The following is an 18,403-nucleotide window of genomic DNA, read 5'->3' on the forward strand; positions in this document are numbered from 1 at the left end:
AACAATGGCTTGTGTAGAACAGGAAAGAGCAGACAAATATCAGACATGTTCATTTGCTGTTATAATGGTACCTCAAGCATATTTTGCTGTGCAGCACATGCCAGTATTGTCACATGTGGACTAAAGTCATCTGATTTACAGGAAGAGATTTCTGCTCATTCTGTTATTGGGAGTCCAGTGGGCGGTCTCATTGTAAGTAAGTGTGCATACAGAGGTAGCTGTCAGTCACTGTCCACTAGACTCTTGTGACCAGAACTGAATATTTGTGGCTATGATAATGGTGGTAATAAAGACACACATAGCTGGAGGGACACAAACACTCACAATAGGGCTCTGCACATTTATTGTCAACAAAATAAAACACAATAACATAAGAGAGCGCTAAATACTTTCCTGAAATCTGACCATAAGTAAACGGAAAAAAATGACCTGTAACAAACAAGTATTGGCATCTAACATACTGTACAAGATTAATACACTGAGAAAAGGCACTGGAGCCTCTCCATAGCCACATGGCCACCGGCTACAGCAATGGAGGAGGCTGGGAATGTATTTCACATGCACAACAGTTACAGTATAATACCATGGAATGAGTAAGAAGAATAGTTTGCTGCTGGCCTCTATGGCTTGGCCACATCCTAGTGAGTTACAGCTGTCACAGCAATCGTTTCTGGGACACAGATCTGTCCACAGAGACCAGGCCAAGTTCTGAAACAGTATATTAAAATGTTTTAGAAAACCAATTGCAAATAGCTTATGATAACACAGTATGTAGGGAGAAATCTCTGATATGGCCATAGTAGATTGTCTAGCTAGAGCATAAGGTGCAGGTCTACGTGAATAGCTCTGTCTGCATCCAGTCAGCTGGGTTTGGTCCCTAAGGTCACCTTCTGGGTGTTGGATACACAAGTATAAGTGAGCCGGAAACATTTCCACGTGATGCTCCGTCACATCATATACCTTAACATGTATGACATACCTGCTAAAAGCACGACAGAACATAACTAGATAAAGCGACTAACACAGTGAAAGCCCATTTAGTATGACAGCACGCCCCCTACTGGTGACATGACACAAACATGGAATGTCTCTGAGATCCAGGACATGAACAGTAAGTCCAGAGTCTCTACTTGGCTTTGGCCCATATACAACACTACAGTACTTCCCCATAACATGCGGCTCATAACTCTCTTAAAAAGCAAAATGTGTCACTTTAAAAGTTGTGGCCCCGTTTTTCCTCATCTATTAAAATACCTCTTGCTTAGCGCTATATTAAAAAATACAATTCTTCTTGTGAACCGAGACTTTGGCAAGTAGTGTCACCGACTGCCTGTTGTCCAAGGAAAGCTCCAGGCAATTACACATCAGATTCTCTTCTAAGACTGTACATATAAAGCTCCAGATCTGGACAATTTAGAAATAAATTATCTTTACCAAAATTAAAAACAGGGCACGCTAATGCCCCCTAGACATAGATGTAGGGTAGCACATCAAATCATAATACCCAAATCCCAAACCTACCAAAATATAAAGAAAAAACTTCACTGTGAAGTATGTATGGGTAGGAATGGGACAGCACTGCTAGATACTCAGTTCAGCTATAGCTAAAATACATACATATATATAGATTTTGATATATAATAATAAAAATGTGCGCAGACTGACTGTGTAAGGTCTGTGCATAGTGGATTTAAAGGATAGATATCCAATGTACTAAACCCTGTCGGCACTGCTTTATCATGCCCAGGAGCAGAAGCGTGCCAAGTATTGTCTCCCCAAGTGCCAGTGCCGACAGAAGAGAGATACATTAACAATGGCAGGATGGATTGCAGATGGTTGTAGTTCTTAAAAGTCAGGCACATATTCTCTTACAGATGGGAGAGAAGCTGTAATATCAGAAAGGAGGCTGTCAAATTTCCTTATACAGAACTTGACGGGCTATGAAAACCAATGCCACAAAGTCATAGTAAGTTGGATATCTTTCATAGATATGCCGATAGTACGGGAGGACATAAAAAGCTCATATAAACATTCACAGGCCCTCTGCCATGTATACCTGGCTCTACAGTAAGGCAGAAACAGAAGGAATGGCATGAATGTCCTCACCACTGCCTACTTACCATTCCCTTTAGATCTTCATGTGAATTTCTACACCTACCTACAATCCACGCGAACACTTGATAGGTCACCTCACAACTTTCTGGAGCTATCTTGGCAAATTCTCTACTTTTCACCATCCCCAATAACCATTACCAATGTGTAGGGTAATGTGAATCTAATTCCACTGACCTCATCACAGCCATTAAAGGTAAACCAATGACCGTGCCAACCCTACCACGTGACAATGCCTGAGTGGCGGCATCACTTTAGTGTTCAGACTATCCACCTGCAGACTTTTTAGCACTTACAAGGCACTTCTTTGTAACAGTTATTGCCTGCAGCAGCCAGTACAGTTCAGCAGAGAATATTACAAAATATTTACATTTTTAACAGTAAAACATTAAAAAATATATAAATAGTAAAAGAAAAATAGTTCTATAATACTGTAGCAATAAGGCACTTTTCTCCTCTGTAAAGTGTCCCGGCTTCTTCATTTCCCTTACAATGTGGAGTGGAGGGAGGAGCGCAGAGTCACCTGCTAAGTTCTATCGCTCTATCACCTCGGGGGCAATAGACAGCGCAGCCCAGCACGACGTCTGAAACTGGAAGTGCTAGATCCGTCGCCAGGCGTTCCGGAGGACCGCGTCTGCTCTTCTGAAGGGTTGGTTGCGGAGGTCTGAAAGATGGAAAGTAAGAGCTGATGAGATAAAGAAGAGGCTTTCGAGGATGGAGGAAAGCAGACTGGCGTTAGCAGTTAGTGGCGGTTATCAAATTTTCTGAAATATGTTTAAAAGTGTGTTAAGGGGGAGGGAAATCTCCTTCCTAGTCATATACTGACCTTATACCCAGTGTCCTCTTGGGACGGGTATATATACTGGGGCATTAGTTCTAACAATTTCTGCAAAGCCAGCGAGTTAGTCCTGCAATATATTCCCATTCAGCAGCTTCAGAGGTGTTTGGTAACGGTGTGAACATAGATATATTGCTAATAGACAGCCTCAATCCATGTGTTACTGTATGTGCTGCAGTCTGAAAAGCACAGAAGCTGACTAGTCAGACAAGTCTTCCATGTAGTAGGGTTATCTTCTTGTTCTTTAAATTAAGGACCATCGGTATAAAACCATGTACCATGCTACACCTGTTTCTGTGTCAGTGGTGTGCCCTGGGTGGCATAGAAATGTACGGTAAGATGCAGCAATATGTCCTAGTCCAACCCTTTATTAAACCAGTAAGTGGCACCTCTGTGCAAGGTGCAATAGTCAGAGTCCCATGACATAAGTCAGCCCTCTCCTCAAGCAGAAGCAGCATAGCCTGCAGTAGCTGATGCACATACAGCTGTTTCGGGACAGTTTCTTACCCTCTGCAATAGGAGGGATAGAACAGGATCTTCCTGGGGCTAATCTGAGAGATAAAATAAAACATGTATGTATATATGTATACTCAAGAACAAACTATCCTGGGATAAGTAGTAAGGAGGACACCATGAGGTCATGAAGAATTCAGCGTGCAGAGTTGTCATCCATTATTGCCAACATACCAGGTAACAGCCCGTAGAAGCACAACAGGGAGGAGAGCCGGGTCACATACTCCAGGGCTTTCAAGTCTACACTTATTGTGCCCAACAAGTCTAGAAAGACTGTATTCTTAATACGCACCATGTATATCATGGAGTGGAAGAGTAACAATAAAAGAAATATCTTCCCACTGCCTTATTGTGCTTCATATTTCAGAGGGAATAAAAGGTAAGTATATATGTAACATATCCAGAGAAGATTACATATATAACACGGCCACAGAGCATTGCGTGTTCTCATAGGTGTCCAGGCATGAAAAGAACATGCAGTCAGGTGCATTGCAGATTATTAGTAAAGTGACTACAAGGTTAAAGCATAGAGCCTGGGCATGCATTCCAGCGTTGTCCAAGAGCGCCATCCATGGCTGAACAAAGGAGGTGACAATGCATGCATAAAGAGAGTGGAGGTACCTTTACATACTTTTTTATTTTTTAAAGGCACTGGACTTAACAGTTTGAATCCTCAAAAAGGGATGTATCACAGAAGAACCGAGAGCCTCTCTTGGCTGTTCTGGCTGTGAAGGGGACACTCTTCAGGACTGCAGCCATCAATGTGGGTTGGGGAGACAGAGAGATATACATAAATGGTCAAATAATATCAAATCTCAAGCCTCATCATAAGGAGCAGACATCCCCAGGAGTGCAGAACCTGCAAACTGGAAATAACTCCATGGGGTGTCTGAGTTTGCTGTAGAAAAAAATCTGCATTATTCCACACGTAAAAGAAACCCACCTGTGATTATATCCTCAATGGTTCCATCTTTGCCTTCATACACAGGGCGATGGTCCTTGGCCTGCCGCCTCCTCAGCTCTGCTATCAAATCTTGTTGTTGACGCTTATTTTTTTGCATTGGAGACTGAAGGAGGAAGTAAAGATGCTTTGAATTGACCCCTGGATATATAGAACATTACAAGTATGCCGTATGCATGTAAATTGATAAGGCTACGTTCACATCTGTCATGTTTTCTCCATTCTTCTGGTCCATCACAAGACCAGAAGAATGAAAAAACAGTCTGTTGAATGATGGACAGCAATGAAACCCCAGGGACCCCATTGACTATACAGGGTTGGGTAAGGTGCCCGTTATATTGTCATAGAATTGCTGGAGAAAAAAGTCGGGCTCCCAGGACTTTCTTGTCCAGAATTTCTGCTCGACTCTGTGCTGAAGGCTCCAAATACAGATGTGAATTCAGCCCCGGACAGTATCTTCTATTACATACCTTAGGATCCATCTTCTTTGCCTCCTGAGCTAGTAACTTTTCTCTTAGTACCTCCTCCTGCTTCTTCCGCATCTCATTCTCTTGCTCAGCATCCTATTTGAAAATAGTGCATATTGTTATTCCAACAAACACCTCATACGGCCCTCATCCTGATCTTTTCCATATGTGACAAAACCCATGTGTTACATGTGGTTAAAATCCACAGCAATCACAAATTTATTCCACAAGAAAATCTACAACAAACCTGCCAAAACTAAAAGTAACTTATGAGCGGAGACAGTAAAGTCCAGTGCCTGGAACAAGTCAGTTTATTGTGTCAGTAGGCACTGTATGTAAAGTGAAGTCTGAGATCTGAGATTTGTTAGGTACACTCACTCTGGAGTGGAATTATCAATGGACCAGTGTATGCTCCTACTTGTACTTGAGTCTATTCTGAATGCCGTCCCACACACTGGACAAAGCTGTTCCGCAGTTACTGTTCAGGTGACCACACCCCAAGGACCTTTTCCTGCTGGAACAATCACAGGAAAGAGCCTTTCTTCTGGGGTTTGAGGACACGCATTAAACACACAGGTGGTTCTGCAGCATCCAACAGGCTTGCACACTGCTCTATGACACAAGGTTAATTTCTGTACCTTATAGGATTTGATGAATCTGGCGAACACTGGAAAGAAAACAGAGGGCGGCGTTGTCTTTGGATTTTCTCCAAAGTAATGCACCACAGCTGCGTACGCTTCCTGCAGAGGAGAAAAAGAAGAGATCTGGAGATACTGTTGTAAGAGTGCACAGAACTTCTCCAGAATACGTTTCCTGCAGGCAGAGAGGAGGGAAGGGTGGGAGGGGGATCACAGTGGGATGGATTGCTATAAATACCCAGACAGAACAGGCCAATAAAGCAGGAAAAAACAGCTGATGGAGAAAAACAATACACAGTTGAAAAAAAAAAAACAGTAACAAGCAAGACTAACACCACTAGGCAATAGCCTGAGACAATACGACATTCTGGGGGAACTACAGTCAGATACAATACTTGGAGGTCAATTGTTGGTACAACGGACAGAGGTATTTACTTGAAAGACAATGGTAGACAACTATGTAAAAAATATTCTCTTGCAATTCCCACAGTACAGTTATAACTATGGATGGATCCAGTACACTGGGTGTCAGGACCTCCATAAGAAAAAACTAGGAGAAAGCAAATCAAGCAGAAATATGGACAGCTATGGGCATCCACATCTACTAATAGTTTAGCTAGAAGAAGCAGATACAACTCTAACTTTGCTCCACTGTCTATGGCAAAGATGGTTATTAAGCGGGTCATACTTGAGATATATAAAACGATCCAACCCTTTGCCCTCAGAGGTTTCTGACAACAGATTACTGACTTCTCCCCATTGAAAACACGCATGCTTGGCCAAACCGTGAATACATGTGTACTGGGGAGTCAGGAGGAACAGACGTCAATTGAGTATGTGTTCTGCTGACAGCTACTGAAGGCTTATGGCCAGCTTTATACCACTATTTTCAGTTACACATTCATTACATATGACCCACATTATTCCACACAAGTAAATACATGACAAGCATTGCTACCTTTCTGCAATTTGCTTACCTCCGCTGTCCTAGCATCTTTCTGAAGCTTGTCTAGTTTCCCTTCATTTGTGCTCACAAAATTCTTCAGAACACTGTTATCATGGTGGCTGCTCTCTTTGCGGATCAGGTCCATTCCCTTCCCCAGCTCCCTGACATCCAATAGAACATTTTCTAGAGACACTGCAAATATAAAACAGAATTACGTCCAGTAACTTCACAACTGCACCACAGAAACTGCATTGCCAAAGACGACCATTAGCTACCTAGTAGGATACAGAAGGGACACAGCTCTGTATAGGGGACTGAGCTGTGTCAACAGTCTGCTTACAATGGTTCATATTTTCAGTACTAAACTTTCCCGTGGGTTGCCAAACTAGAGGCACAAACTTCGTTCCTGTCTGTATAGACAGTACATTAGAATGCATCTGCTTTATGGTGGTCATAGTGGATGAGAGTTAATGGACTCATCATCGATTGTTGGAACACCTAAATATACATTAGATGGTCCTGCTGAACTTGCCACCTTTGGCCGACATTCATCAAAGTCTATGGCCATATCTTTAATTAAATAACTCTTACCCTGTGTACTCAGCAAAAAAAGTAGCAAGTCATTCTACTGTATCCTAGTGTGTTCTCTAGTAGGGCCAGTCTTACAATTGGAATTGTATATATGGAGAATCCTGAAAAACCTGATTTAAGTAATATGCAATTCATTATAGGATGATCTATTCCCTTTAAGAAAACAGATCCCCTGACATGAGGTTACCCTTTGATATACCTTACATCAATACTAGCACTTGAAAAGATCCTTGCTTAATCTCATTATAATGGACAGATGCCTCCTGATCAAGGCCTGAATGCCACAAAGGATTTCTCTATACCTCAGGCAATTGTCAGAGATGAGGCGAAATAGTCTGCACAACATGGGTATAATAGAAAGCAAACAAAAATGTGATCTAATTGTTATACAAAAGCCCTTGAGCAAGATCAGGACCAGCAGAGAGAAAGTATGCATGAAGATCAAAGCAGCCACTGCTATGTAATGGGCATATGGAGAACAATATACTGGTATTGTTAGGAGAAGATTTCATTTTAAAAATGTAATAAAATGTTATAAATGTTTCTTTCGTATTACAGAGGCGACATTATCAAGCCGATGTCCTCACCTGCTGCTGCCTTCTCCACAAAGTGAAGCTCATTGTAGAAAGTTGCCACGTCAGGATACTTCTCCTTGCAAATCAATGCAATGTAGTTTAATAGGGTCATTTTCCTGTCAGTCGACTTTGTGTCTTGGAGCTAAAGCAAACACATTATTACATAGCAGAATATCATCCAGCAGTAGACTCCTGTTCAGTGCTGACAAGCTCTTAAGTGATAATGTCAATCTTACCAAGTCCAGGCTCTGGAGTTTGAAGCCATAAACAGATCCTCTTTTGCTGCTATTCATGTAATTGCCTAAAGCGAGGATAATCTGCACAGAAACAAGACGCAGAAGAGTTACCATCTCACAAAGCATTTAATACAGTCTACACCCTATCCTAAGGCTCTCACCCACCTCCAGCATTTGTTTCAACTTCGGCGAGGACTTGACTGATGCGGACGCTGCGATCACTGCGTTGAGTTGCTGAAACGTTAGAGAATGTATCAGCTGGACATAAAACAAACTGAGGCTCTAAACACTACACATCTCGTCCCAGTGTAAAGAATATGCAGATGGAACAAGCTAAAAGTATTCAACACTGTATGCACATCCATATTTACACTGCATTACAGTAATCTAGATCTCGGGCTCTGTTCACATTTGCATCCTGTTAATAGCAAAGATCAAAAATGGGCAATACATATAGTATACACAAATAGCCAGAGTGTTAGTAACACTAGAATACAGAAGCCAATCCCCCAAAAGCACTGAGAAGAGGTGAAGGGGCCTCAATATACTCTGTCCCTCCTGTACACAAAGTAGATGTGCCAAAATAATGCCATTAATGCAATAGCAGGGGGTAGACCAGAGATAACAAAATAAATAGAATACCAAGTAAATATCAGTATGGAAGAAGGGAAGGAACCTCAGTGGGAGCGGACAACCCACACATATAGCAAATTCATAAATGGACACCACAACACACAACCAGCCAACACCAAGAGTGACCAATGGACCACACTGATCTATAATGCACTCTCTCAGGTACCAAAATGTGGCTCATTGGTTTTGACAGGAATATAATACTATTCTTCCCATCAAATACAATACAATCTGCGATGGAGGATCCCAATAGTCTCCAACTACTACTATTACTAGAGTCTTCATACCGGTGTGAGCAGCTGCAGGTTCTCATTGAAGTTGCCCATAAACGTCATGATGGACATTCTCTGGGAGAGACGTTCTACTTTGCTGAAAAGCATCATAAATCGGTCTTCATCAGAAAGGTCCTCGAGAGGCTTCCTCTCCCTCTCGTACTGTCTCAGCAACTTAACTTCTGCTTCTGTGGGAAGGAAACGCACCAGACACTCCACAAAATCCACAGGTATTGTCCGCAAGTCGAACCTGTAATGAATTGAAACCAAATGAATTATTTTATGAATCTGTAAAAATATATAACATAAAATGTAATGGAAAAAAGTTCTTATATAACATATTTAATCCCATGAAACTAACAGCTGTAGAAGTATGTTCTGGACATGTGCTAGTGTGTTATTTTCTCATAGTGGGGTGTTTAGTGCCAGCAGCTGGTTATCGTAAGGGGCCATTAACATGTAGGAATTTGACGTTGATTTGGGAGTGGATTCCACATCCAAATAAGCAGCAGATTCCACCCAGATTGTTTTCAATGGGAGCCAGAGATCGCAGCAGGGCACTGAAAACAAGTCATCTTCATTTTCCACTGTGAATGATCCCTAAAACTCTGTTTGGCACCTTATTTGCCAGCAAGAATAGTGCAGCATACTACCCTTGGTGTTAAGGTGATGGATACCATCAAAGTTCCTTAAGAGACCTAATATAAATTGATGGGATGTCTTAGGCTTCCTTCATTTCTGTTGTACATGTAAGCCATGGAACAGATGTAAGCGGATTACAAAATGTAAGGGGAACACGTAAAGTAGGAGTATGATTGAAATGGGAAGCTTACGTTTGGATGGCTTTACAGATCTCCTCCGTTGACCTCCCAGCTTTTCGCAAAGTGATGGCCAAGTTCTTGGCACGGTTGGCTTCTAGAAGAGTCACTTTACTAACAGCCTTTTGAGAAGTTTTATTCTTGGAGCAGGTTAGGTCTATGCCAGCCCCCTGAGCTTTAGTTTTGAAGAGTTCTTCAAATTTATCCATATCCAGATCCTACAACAGAGAAGAATAGTAGATAACATAGCCTGATACCAGGAAAACTACCTACTGAATAGGGACTGTCAAAATCTTTGCACACACAGGGGTAGATACACTAAATATACTGCCAATGTCTGTAAAGTGCTGTGGAATATGTAGGTACTATACAACTAAGGCCAAGCCCCCACATTATGGAAATGCAGTATTTTTGGGTGCTGCGGAAATGCTGTAGAATAAGATGTTCCTTTTACAGTACCAGCAAAGTGAATTAGATTTTGGTTAATCTCACACACACATTGTGGGGGAGCGGGGGAGGCAGCAGAAATGCAGCATTTTCAGAAACATGCGGGGTTTGGAAAAACACAGCATGTTAATTCTAGCTGCAGGATTGTAGACACTTTCCATATAAATTTGACAAAGGAAGGAAAAAGACAGAAAAAAAAATGCAGCAAAACGTTGCATGGTTTTTTTAGCTGCATTTCACTACGTGGGACCTTAGCCTACGAGAAATAAATAAATACATCTCAGATGTGCAAACACAGACTAGACAGTCCTTAACTGCACCAGTTTTTACAGTCTGTGATGCCATTTGAAAAATAAGTGTAATACTTGTGATGAACCATCCCCTTTTTGACAACCCCTGTCCCTTTACTGAAAAGACCCACCACTTGATACAAAAGATGCAGAACACTAAAGCTGAGGCCCCACGTTGCAGAAACGCAGCATTTTCTGTTGCAGATTTTGATGCGTCTTTTTAAGCAAAAGTCAGGAGTGGAGAAAACAAAAGAGAAACATCTAAAAACTTCCTTTATATTTTCCATTTCTTTTCAAGCCACTTCTAACTTTGGCTCAAAAAACCACAGCAAAATCTGCAACAAAAATCGCTGCATTTCCGCAATGTGGGGCCTTAGCCTAAAACACCTAGCCCACACTATTCCACAGCTAAAATTAACATACAGCTTTTTTTCGGCACTGTGTGGATTAAATGAAATCTCATGCGCCTTGCTGGTACTGCAAAATGCAACATTCTTTTTTTGCTGCATTTCCGCAGCAGACACAGGTATTCACCAAAAGCATTCAGAATTTTAGAACATTTTTATTCGTTTATCTGCTTCACTCTTTTTACTCTTTAGTAAATTAGTCCAATACTAAAACTACCACCTTTGGGGACAGTAAAGTACAGGGATTAAGGTGGTATAGTTGGGATGGGAAGACAGATTGGTTACATGATGAGGGGAGGGGTAGAGCTGCTCTTATTAATAACACCCTATCAATATAAGGAGATAGTAACTACATGTTGCAGACGTCCTTTACAAAAACATGAATTATTGTTGCAAAAAAGACAACAGCACAGTCAGCAACAAGAAATACTATAGGATTTTTTTTTTTTTCTACCTGTAAAATGCGCTCATCATCAAGATCACTGAACACTGTCCCGCTGATCTGGTTGGGCTTGAGAGCCGTCCAGTTAAACACAGGCAAGCGGAATTTTGTTTTTATTGGTTTCTTGATTCGGATGGCTGAAATGGGAATGTTATGGTAAGTCGCAAAGAGAAGTCAGGATGATAAGAGTTGTATAAGATTCTACTTTCTCATTGTAGGGCTTACCAGCTAATCCAGTTGTGATGATGACAGGACAAGAGGATGGAAGTGGCGGTGCGGGAGGACATTCTAGGAGGAAATTAAATATAGTTCAGATTAATATATCCACAGAATGACATCACGTATACATGTCTAAATAAATATTCATTCACAACCCAAAAGACTGGCTGCCATTACACTTTGCTATTATTGAGATGTTCCAGCATATAGGCTTATGTAGAATGGACACAATCAGCAAAACTGCAGGCAATACTAGTAGTATAAATAGTATAGTTCTTTACAGACCTGTACATATAAAAAGCTAGTCTGTAGTGCAGTACTTATTATATATTGCTGCCACTCCAGATAGTCTGTGTGTTCATCGTCTGCCAGTTGGTTTTTAATTGATAGGTGTCATAACTAAGACTATGTAAGGTTAGGTGGACAGACAATTTTTGATGTCTAACCTTTTGCTATAGAAAAGCACGTGTCTAAAAGTGATTGTGATATTCTCAAGATGATCTTAACTTAAATTTGCCCCTTACTGTGCATAAGTGGCGGAGGTGGGGGAGGAGGTGGAGGCGGCGGTGGTGGAGGAGGCGGAGCGACAGGAGCTGGTGCAGGAGCAGGTGGTGGTGGTGGAGGTGGTGGGAAGTCTGCAATCAATGACAAATCTCCACCAGTACCACCGATAGGTACAAGCATAGTGCCAGCAGACCCCTGCTTCTGTTGGTGCAGAGCATTGGCTTGTTCCAACTGGCGGAGATGTTGAACTGCTTCCTCCTTTTCTTTGATGATTTTTCTTAGCGTGTTCACCTGGTGACTTGTTTTTTCATAGGTTTCCTAAAGAAAAAGGTTTCAGTCAAAAAAATGTATTCTGACTGTGATAGTGCCATAAGGTACATAATTTGTGGCAAATTCCAATATTATTCAAATAGAACTTACATTCTGTAGAACAATGGTATAAGATGGAAAATGTATCCCTTATAATATATCTGCCAAATATACAGCAGAACTATAGCTATGTGGAAAATAAAACATTGTAAATTTGGTAAGGATTTTTTAGTACTTAAATTAGAATGGCAAAATCTTTGAAAGCCTATAGAAACCACAAGATCAGGAGATATATATATATATATATATATATATATATATATATATATATATATATATATATATATATATATATATATATAATATCCCACATGTACTCATTCTCAGCATCTCACCCTCATGAGCTCAAGGTCCTTTTCTCGCTGTAACAGAGTTTTCTCAAGTTCTGCCACCCGCATCATGTTCTCATTCTCCAGATCCAGCAGCTTTTCGGTCATCTGGAGGAAAATCATGGTTTTAACAATTAGATGTGTAACGTCTTCAGCATCTACTAAATAAATGCCCACTGGCAACTCTGATCTTCCTAAACACAAGTTGAAACTAAAAGAATTTCTCATGTGTTTTTTTTTTTTCCTTAGACAAGAAGAGAAAAACCCTTGAAAATTTCCAAACGCTCCAAAGGGGAAGAAAAGGTCATGTGCAGCCAGACCTTTCACTTTCATATGTGCAGTGCTGCAATCTACAAGCATTATGGAGATCACCGGGTAACACGTTGTTTCAAGGAATCACATCACATGATTCCACAGGCACTGCCAGGTTTATAATAATATATGTTAGTTTACTGGATGCCTGAGCTGGCATAGATTTTAGCGCAGGCACAAGTCTCTGCTGGAGGATGTGCCTTATTGATGACCAGATGGGAGCCTTTACCTAAATGAGGCACATCCACTGAGGACGCAGGATTATTAAGCCCCATGTACTAAAAACACTGTTTTTAATAAATCACCCTCAATGTGCCTATTTGGCTGGGCCATATGGACACATTTATGGGGTTCCCAGGGAAAACGGATTTTGGCTGCATATAGGAGATCAAAATAAAACACAAATGAGATCACCTCTCAAATATTTAAAGCACATCAGCACTTCTCACCCCTATAACCTGGGCCACTCACCCCATTAGGAAAAAACAACAACAACAAAAAAACACACCTCACACAAACTTTAAAAAAGCTTAGATAAAGATGTTCTTTATCTAAAAGGTGAAGTCTAGCACCAATTGCAAGAACCATGCCTATACTTACATGAGATAAATGTTCCTCCAACTCTTCCACTTTCTCAAGTGCAACATTCTTGGTCTCGGCATCTTCCAACAGACCCCCAACATCAAACACATTGTCTAGGTAGGCCTGGATCTGAACCAACAGTTTCTCGCTCTCTGTGTGCTTAGACTTCTGTTGGGAAACAGTAATTCAGACTTTGACATCAGATCAGGAGATGTATTTTGTCAGAAACCTCTTGAGGAATCTCATTTTAAACAGGTTTTTAAGAAAATAATTTTTTTTACCTCAAGAAATTCCTCAAGACCCAACTTGGTGAACTCGTATTGAAGATGTACACGAAAATTCATGTCTTCCACAGAATGGACCACAATGTTAATGAATTGCATACAAGCAACCTGTAGAGGCGATAATTTACTAACTTGTAAACACTGGACTTTTGGGATCAGAATATGTATCAGAGAATAGTGCTGTCACTTACCATGAAATCAATGTTGCCGTCTTCATTCCTGAAATATTCCATGAGCTTCTCAAAGCGATGCTTCTCTTTACAGACCTAAAAGAAATATTCACCAATTCACTAAAACGGCTCAGAAAACAGAAAAAACATAGCAAGGCATCTTCATCGGCACATTGGTGCATAAACGTCAGCCACACTGACTAAAGGAATAAAAGCAAACATAAGGAATGCAACCCCAAAAGACCCCCATGTAATATTCTGTGAAGGCAAAGACTACTCTAAACATAGGATAGTTTTATTATAAAACCATCTGCCTAGAAATGTAATCTATACAGTATTTGTGTAGAATATTAATCAAAGAAAAGATGAAAAATTACATATATATATATATATATATATATATATATATATTTTTTGTTTATTTATTTTTTCGTCCCATCAGTTATCAGCTTGTGTCTGATCTACATCCATTCCAGTCACAATATCATCCTTATGGCCACTGTAATATACCTCTGCCTCATTTTCCAGCTGGAAATAAAAATCGTCTTAATTATAATATTTTGGCAACTACACATTCATTCAGATAGTGATGTTGCCCACACCAGGCTTCTTTCAATGCTCTTTTGGGCTGTTTGGGCCACCGTAGATAGTGAAGTAACCTAGCAATACAAGACGCTTTTCTGGGTTCCTCCACCTCGCAGCAGCCTAGTGAGGTAGTCTAGAGACACAAGACGCCAGATGGTGCTTCTGCTCATATTCGCATCTTTGACCATTAGATTTCAGGAGTTTTTGGTTACCTAGATATACAAGTGTATACGGTGTCACCATATACACCACTATTAGAGATGAGCGAGTACTATTCAAAACGGCCGTTTCGAATAGCACGCACCCATAGAAATGAATGGAAGCGGCCGGCTACGTCCATTAATTCCTATGGGTGAGTTCTATTGGAAACTGGAGTTTCGAATAGTACTCGCTCATCTCTATGGATATAGTGGTCTACTATAGCTTAGCCTTTGACAAGACTCATAAATAAACCTCACTGACACATTGATATTTTATTATGTTTGACCATCTCTCATACCCAACACAGGCTCAAGATCTGAGCTGAAAAAGGGTACATGTACTAATAAATAAACGATACTGACTACAGATAAGATCATTCAGGGCTTTACTGGAGACGACACAGTCAGACGACAACTAGGCTTCAAGCCCACCGGAATCCATGATACAAGAGACCAATATTCCTGATACCGAGTTGTGTCCACAACCTTTGCACAACAATTCTAAGTGAAAGAAACAGGGCTATGGAGTCCGACTCCTTCATAAACGGCAGACAGTCATGGTCAGCCAGAAACGGAAAAGTTCCTCTAGCTATTGACTGAACTTTTATGAAAGTAAATATGTAACAAGCTATTATAATGAATTATACAATATTAATAATAGCATGAAGTAATTAAAAATAATTAACCATTTTATTTCAGCACTTTTTCCTGCCTCCAAGTCCACCTTTGGTCCTGACTCTGAATCCACCCTTATATTAAAATACTACGCCTAGAAGAATGCCTCTCTTTTAACTCCTTTATGTACTGACCACAACAAAGAACGCTCTTTATAATATTTATTGAACGTCTTAAGCTCTATTTTTACCTCTTTAAAGTTGTCAAAAGCAGAAAGAATGATTTCATGTCCTCCTCGGACAAGACACACAGCTGCCAGTAGTTCTAATACAAGAGCTTTAGTCCTAAAATTAAAAAAAAAGAAGTCAATTTTAAGAAATCAAAGGTGGACAAAATGCGCAGCTGTCGACTTTTACATGTTATTTAAAGAGGTTTTCTGGCCTGATGGAACATTTTACCAAGAGCTTAGGGTAGGTTCACATCCGTGCTTGTATTTCAGAATCCATTACAAAGTTGAAACCAACATGGACTCCAGTGACTATAATCTCTATTATCCATAATAGTTAATTTTTATAGTAAAATGACACCATTTTTCCCCCATAGAATCTGTGACAGAAGCTAGGCAGATGTGAACTTTTTGTTAGGTGCACATTAGTACAGGGCTCTCCATTGTTTGGGCCCATCGGGGAACCTGAACCATGGAGAGCTGGACCACTACAACAGTGGTTACACACGGACAACCAGCTGACCCCACTGACATAGGACACGTCGCTGGGAGTCAGCTGATTCAGAACTGAAACAGTCAGAAAAAAAATGTCCTCCTTTCTCCAATGGAGACTCCAGCGCAGATGTGAACCCAGCCTTAACATGAAGATTTTCTTAGTCTTCCTCTACTGTTTTGTTGAAGGGCCTGCATAATCCCATAAAACTGTTTATAGAAGGGGCTAAAGTGCTAAAATGCTGAAAAAGGAGTGATGTGCACCCATCCTCTGCCACACCTGTTGTGATGCTACCCTAGTAGTTGTAATGACAAGTGAACACGACACAATCACTTTAACCAAGCACTAGCTTAAAAGTCATTTGTTGACACCACTGAAGACAGTGACTGACTATAGTAGACACATGTTGAGTCAACACATTGTTGCTGGGGAGGGGGTGAACATAAATCTATGGGAAACCTGGTAAGCGTGGGCATGGGATCAGAGGATTGGTAACATAATTATTACGATTTTTGCTATTTTTATAGTAAAACATTTCATGGGGTTAAAAAGTTTCCAAACGGTACTGTAGAGGGAGGCAAAGAAAATCTCAGGACAGACTATGAAGACACCAAGGTATAAAGCAAAGTAATATGTGACCCACCAGGGCAAGCACTAGTCAGCAGCTGTAACTTAGTTTTAGGCTAACCCATACTTTGAAGCCCCTACAACACTTTCTTTGATTAAAGCTCAGGCCCAAGCTTTTTTTTGTTGCAGATTTTGTTGCATTTGTTTGAGATAAAGCCAAGAAGGGCTACAAAAGGAATGGGAAATATTTGGGAAGCTCTTATATTTCTACCTTCTGCTCAATCCATTCCTTGCATTGGTTCAAAAAACACAGCAAAGCCTGCAACAAATAAAAGCTGTATTTCTGCAACGTGTGTGTATATATATATATATATATATATATATATATATATATATATATAAAAATTAATCTCAATAACAGGGTGAATATGCTGCATGCCACCCTGGGGCACACATTGCTTGGATGGTGTGTTCCTCTGCTACTGTCTATTGTGCCAGTCCCACCTCTCCCACCCTTCTCATTGTTTCCTACATTATTCTTGCAAACTAAGCAAGTAGGAACTAGCACTTAGTATATAGTCTGTGCAAATACAGAGATTGATGAGAAATGTGTTAATATTAAAAAATGAATAATGCACATTACCTTGGATTCTTGTTGTTCAAGCTAAGAGCAATTTCATTGACTGCATGAGGATGAGACATTACTAGATTGAAGCCGTACTAAAACAAAAAGGAAGAAGAGGGAAAAAAAATAATTATATATATATATCTCTCTATATATATATATATATATATATATATATATATATATATATATATATATATCTCAGAGCCCAGACTCAATATATTATTATTGTCTTAAGTAATCTTCTCACCCCATCACATGATTGGTCGGATACTAACAAATCTTGTGAGAGCATACACTAACCTGGTAGTTCATGATAGCCCGTAGGCACATGATGCACACGTGTACGTCGTCCTTCTGACTGACCAACCTGGAGTTTTTCAAAGCTTTCTTTCCTGGCAATGTATTGTAGCTGCTATTGGGAGAAAGTAATTTTACACAGGTTAAGTGCTTTGCTGGCTTTGTCCACCATTAATATGACAAGTTCCAGCCTTCTCTAGCTGCACAAGCCTACAATGGTAAATGAGGTTATAATGAAGTGTTGGTTAAGACATTTTCATGGTACTTGGGTTCCAACAATGGCATTGCCTGAAGTGAAGTAATAATCATAATGTGGTAGGGGTTTTATTTGCAGCAGTAACACCCAAAAAATAAAAGGGGTCGTACAATGTTAATATAATCTTCTCTTCAGCATCTGTGTACAAGGAAGTTGGAATGGGGGTCCCGGTTTCCATTTTCAGAAAGGCACTGCTCACCGTTTAGGATTGACAGCGCAGTGATAATGGCATATAGGCATATACAATCTCCCCCAGTCATGTCACTTTCCAAGCCTCAATATTTAATGGTTTGCCTATGATGACCTATGGTGAATGGGTGCTGAATAGTGAACCATTCACACAGGAATCAAAGCAATACTAAAACACAATGAGAATGAAGACAGAAATAAATAATTTATATGCCAACCACAATATATGATTTGGGGGAAGCTCCAACAATAAAATCTATCGAAAAATGAAAGGCTAGAAGCTTATGTATGGGGAAAGACCTTTTATATTTCCAGGTGCTACTTGCTCACATTTTCATGAATGGACATGGATATGGAAGAATCACAAACATGGCATATTGGCAGGCTGGCTG

General features: G+C 40.3%; 1 protein-coding gene across 5 annotated transcripts in view; it reads right to left on the minus strand.

The window, feature by feature from the left end:
* Nucleotides 1-326: 326 nt before the first annotated feature.
* The window catches only part of LOC142195605 (formin-like protein 3), a 77,391-nt gene continuing 59,314 nt past the window's right edge, over nucleotides 327-18,403 (minus strand). For 2 of the 5 annotated variants that reach the window (XR_012715101.1, XR_012715100.1), the window contains 22 exons: nucleotides 17,570-17,681; nucleotides 17,285-17,361; nucleotides 15,606-15,699; nucleotides 13,977-14,051; nucleotides 13,783-13,893; nucleotides 13,520-13,669; nucleotides 12,614-12,715; nucleotides 11,930-12,227; nucleotides 11,412-11,474; nucleotides 11,199-11,323; nucleotides 9,616-9,818; nucleotides 8,798-9,032; nucleotides 8,043-8,111; nucleotides 7,878-7,958; nucleotides 7,654-7,783; nucleotides 6,507-6,667; nucleotides 5,530-5,631; nucleotides 4,895-4,987; nucleotides 4,407-4,530; nucleotides 4,095-4,212; nucleotides 3,458-3,501; nucleotides 327-2,776 (listed from right to left, as the gene is read on the minus strand). Coding sequence is in view for 2 of the 5 variants with exons in the window: in XM_075265514.1 (XP_075121615.1) it covers nucleotides 4,121-4,212; nucleotides 4,407-4,530; nucleotides 4,895-4,987; nucleotides 5,530-5,631; nucleotides 6,507-6,667; nucleotides 7,654-7,783; nucleotides 7,878-7,958; nucleotides 8,043-8,111; nucleotides 8,798-9,032; nucleotides 9,616-9,818; nucleotides 11,199-11,323; nucleotides 11,412-11,474; nucleotides 11,930-12,227; nucleotides 12,614-12,715; nucleotides 13,520-13,669; nucleotides 13,783-13,893; nucleotides 13,977-14,051; nucleotides 15,606-15,699; nucleotides 17,285-17,361; nucleotides 17,570-17,681 (2,497 nt within the window). In the remaining 3 variants the exon portion in view is untranslated. The remainder of the gene's footprint in view (nucleotides 2,777-3,457; nucleotides 3,502-4,094; nucleotides 4,213-4,406; nucleotides 4,531-4,894; nucleotides 4,988-5,529; nucleotides 5,632-6,506; nucleotides 6,668-7,653; nucleotides 7,784-7,877; nucleotides 7,959-8,042; nucleotides 8,112-8,797; nucleotides 9,033-9,615; nucleotides 9,819-11,198; nucleotides 11,324-11,411; nucleotides 11,475-11,929; nucleotides 12,228-12,613; nucleotides 12,716-13,519; nucleotides 13,670-13,782; nucleotides 13,894-13,976; nucleotides 14,052-15,605; nucleotides 15,700-17,284; nucleotides 17,362-17,569; nucleotides 17,682-18,403) is intronic. The other 3 variants (XR_012715102.1, XM_075265514.1, XM_075265515.1) reach the window with 3 other exon arrangements.

This window comes from Leptodactylus fuscus, chromosome 2, assembly GCF_031893055.1.
Source record: "Leptodactylus fuscus isolate aLepFus1 chromosome 2, aLepFus1.hap2, whole genome shotgun sequence".
Classification (NCBI taxonomy): Eukaryota; Metazoa; Chordata; class Amphibia; order Anura; family Leptodactylidae; genus Leptodactylus; species Leptodactylus fuscus.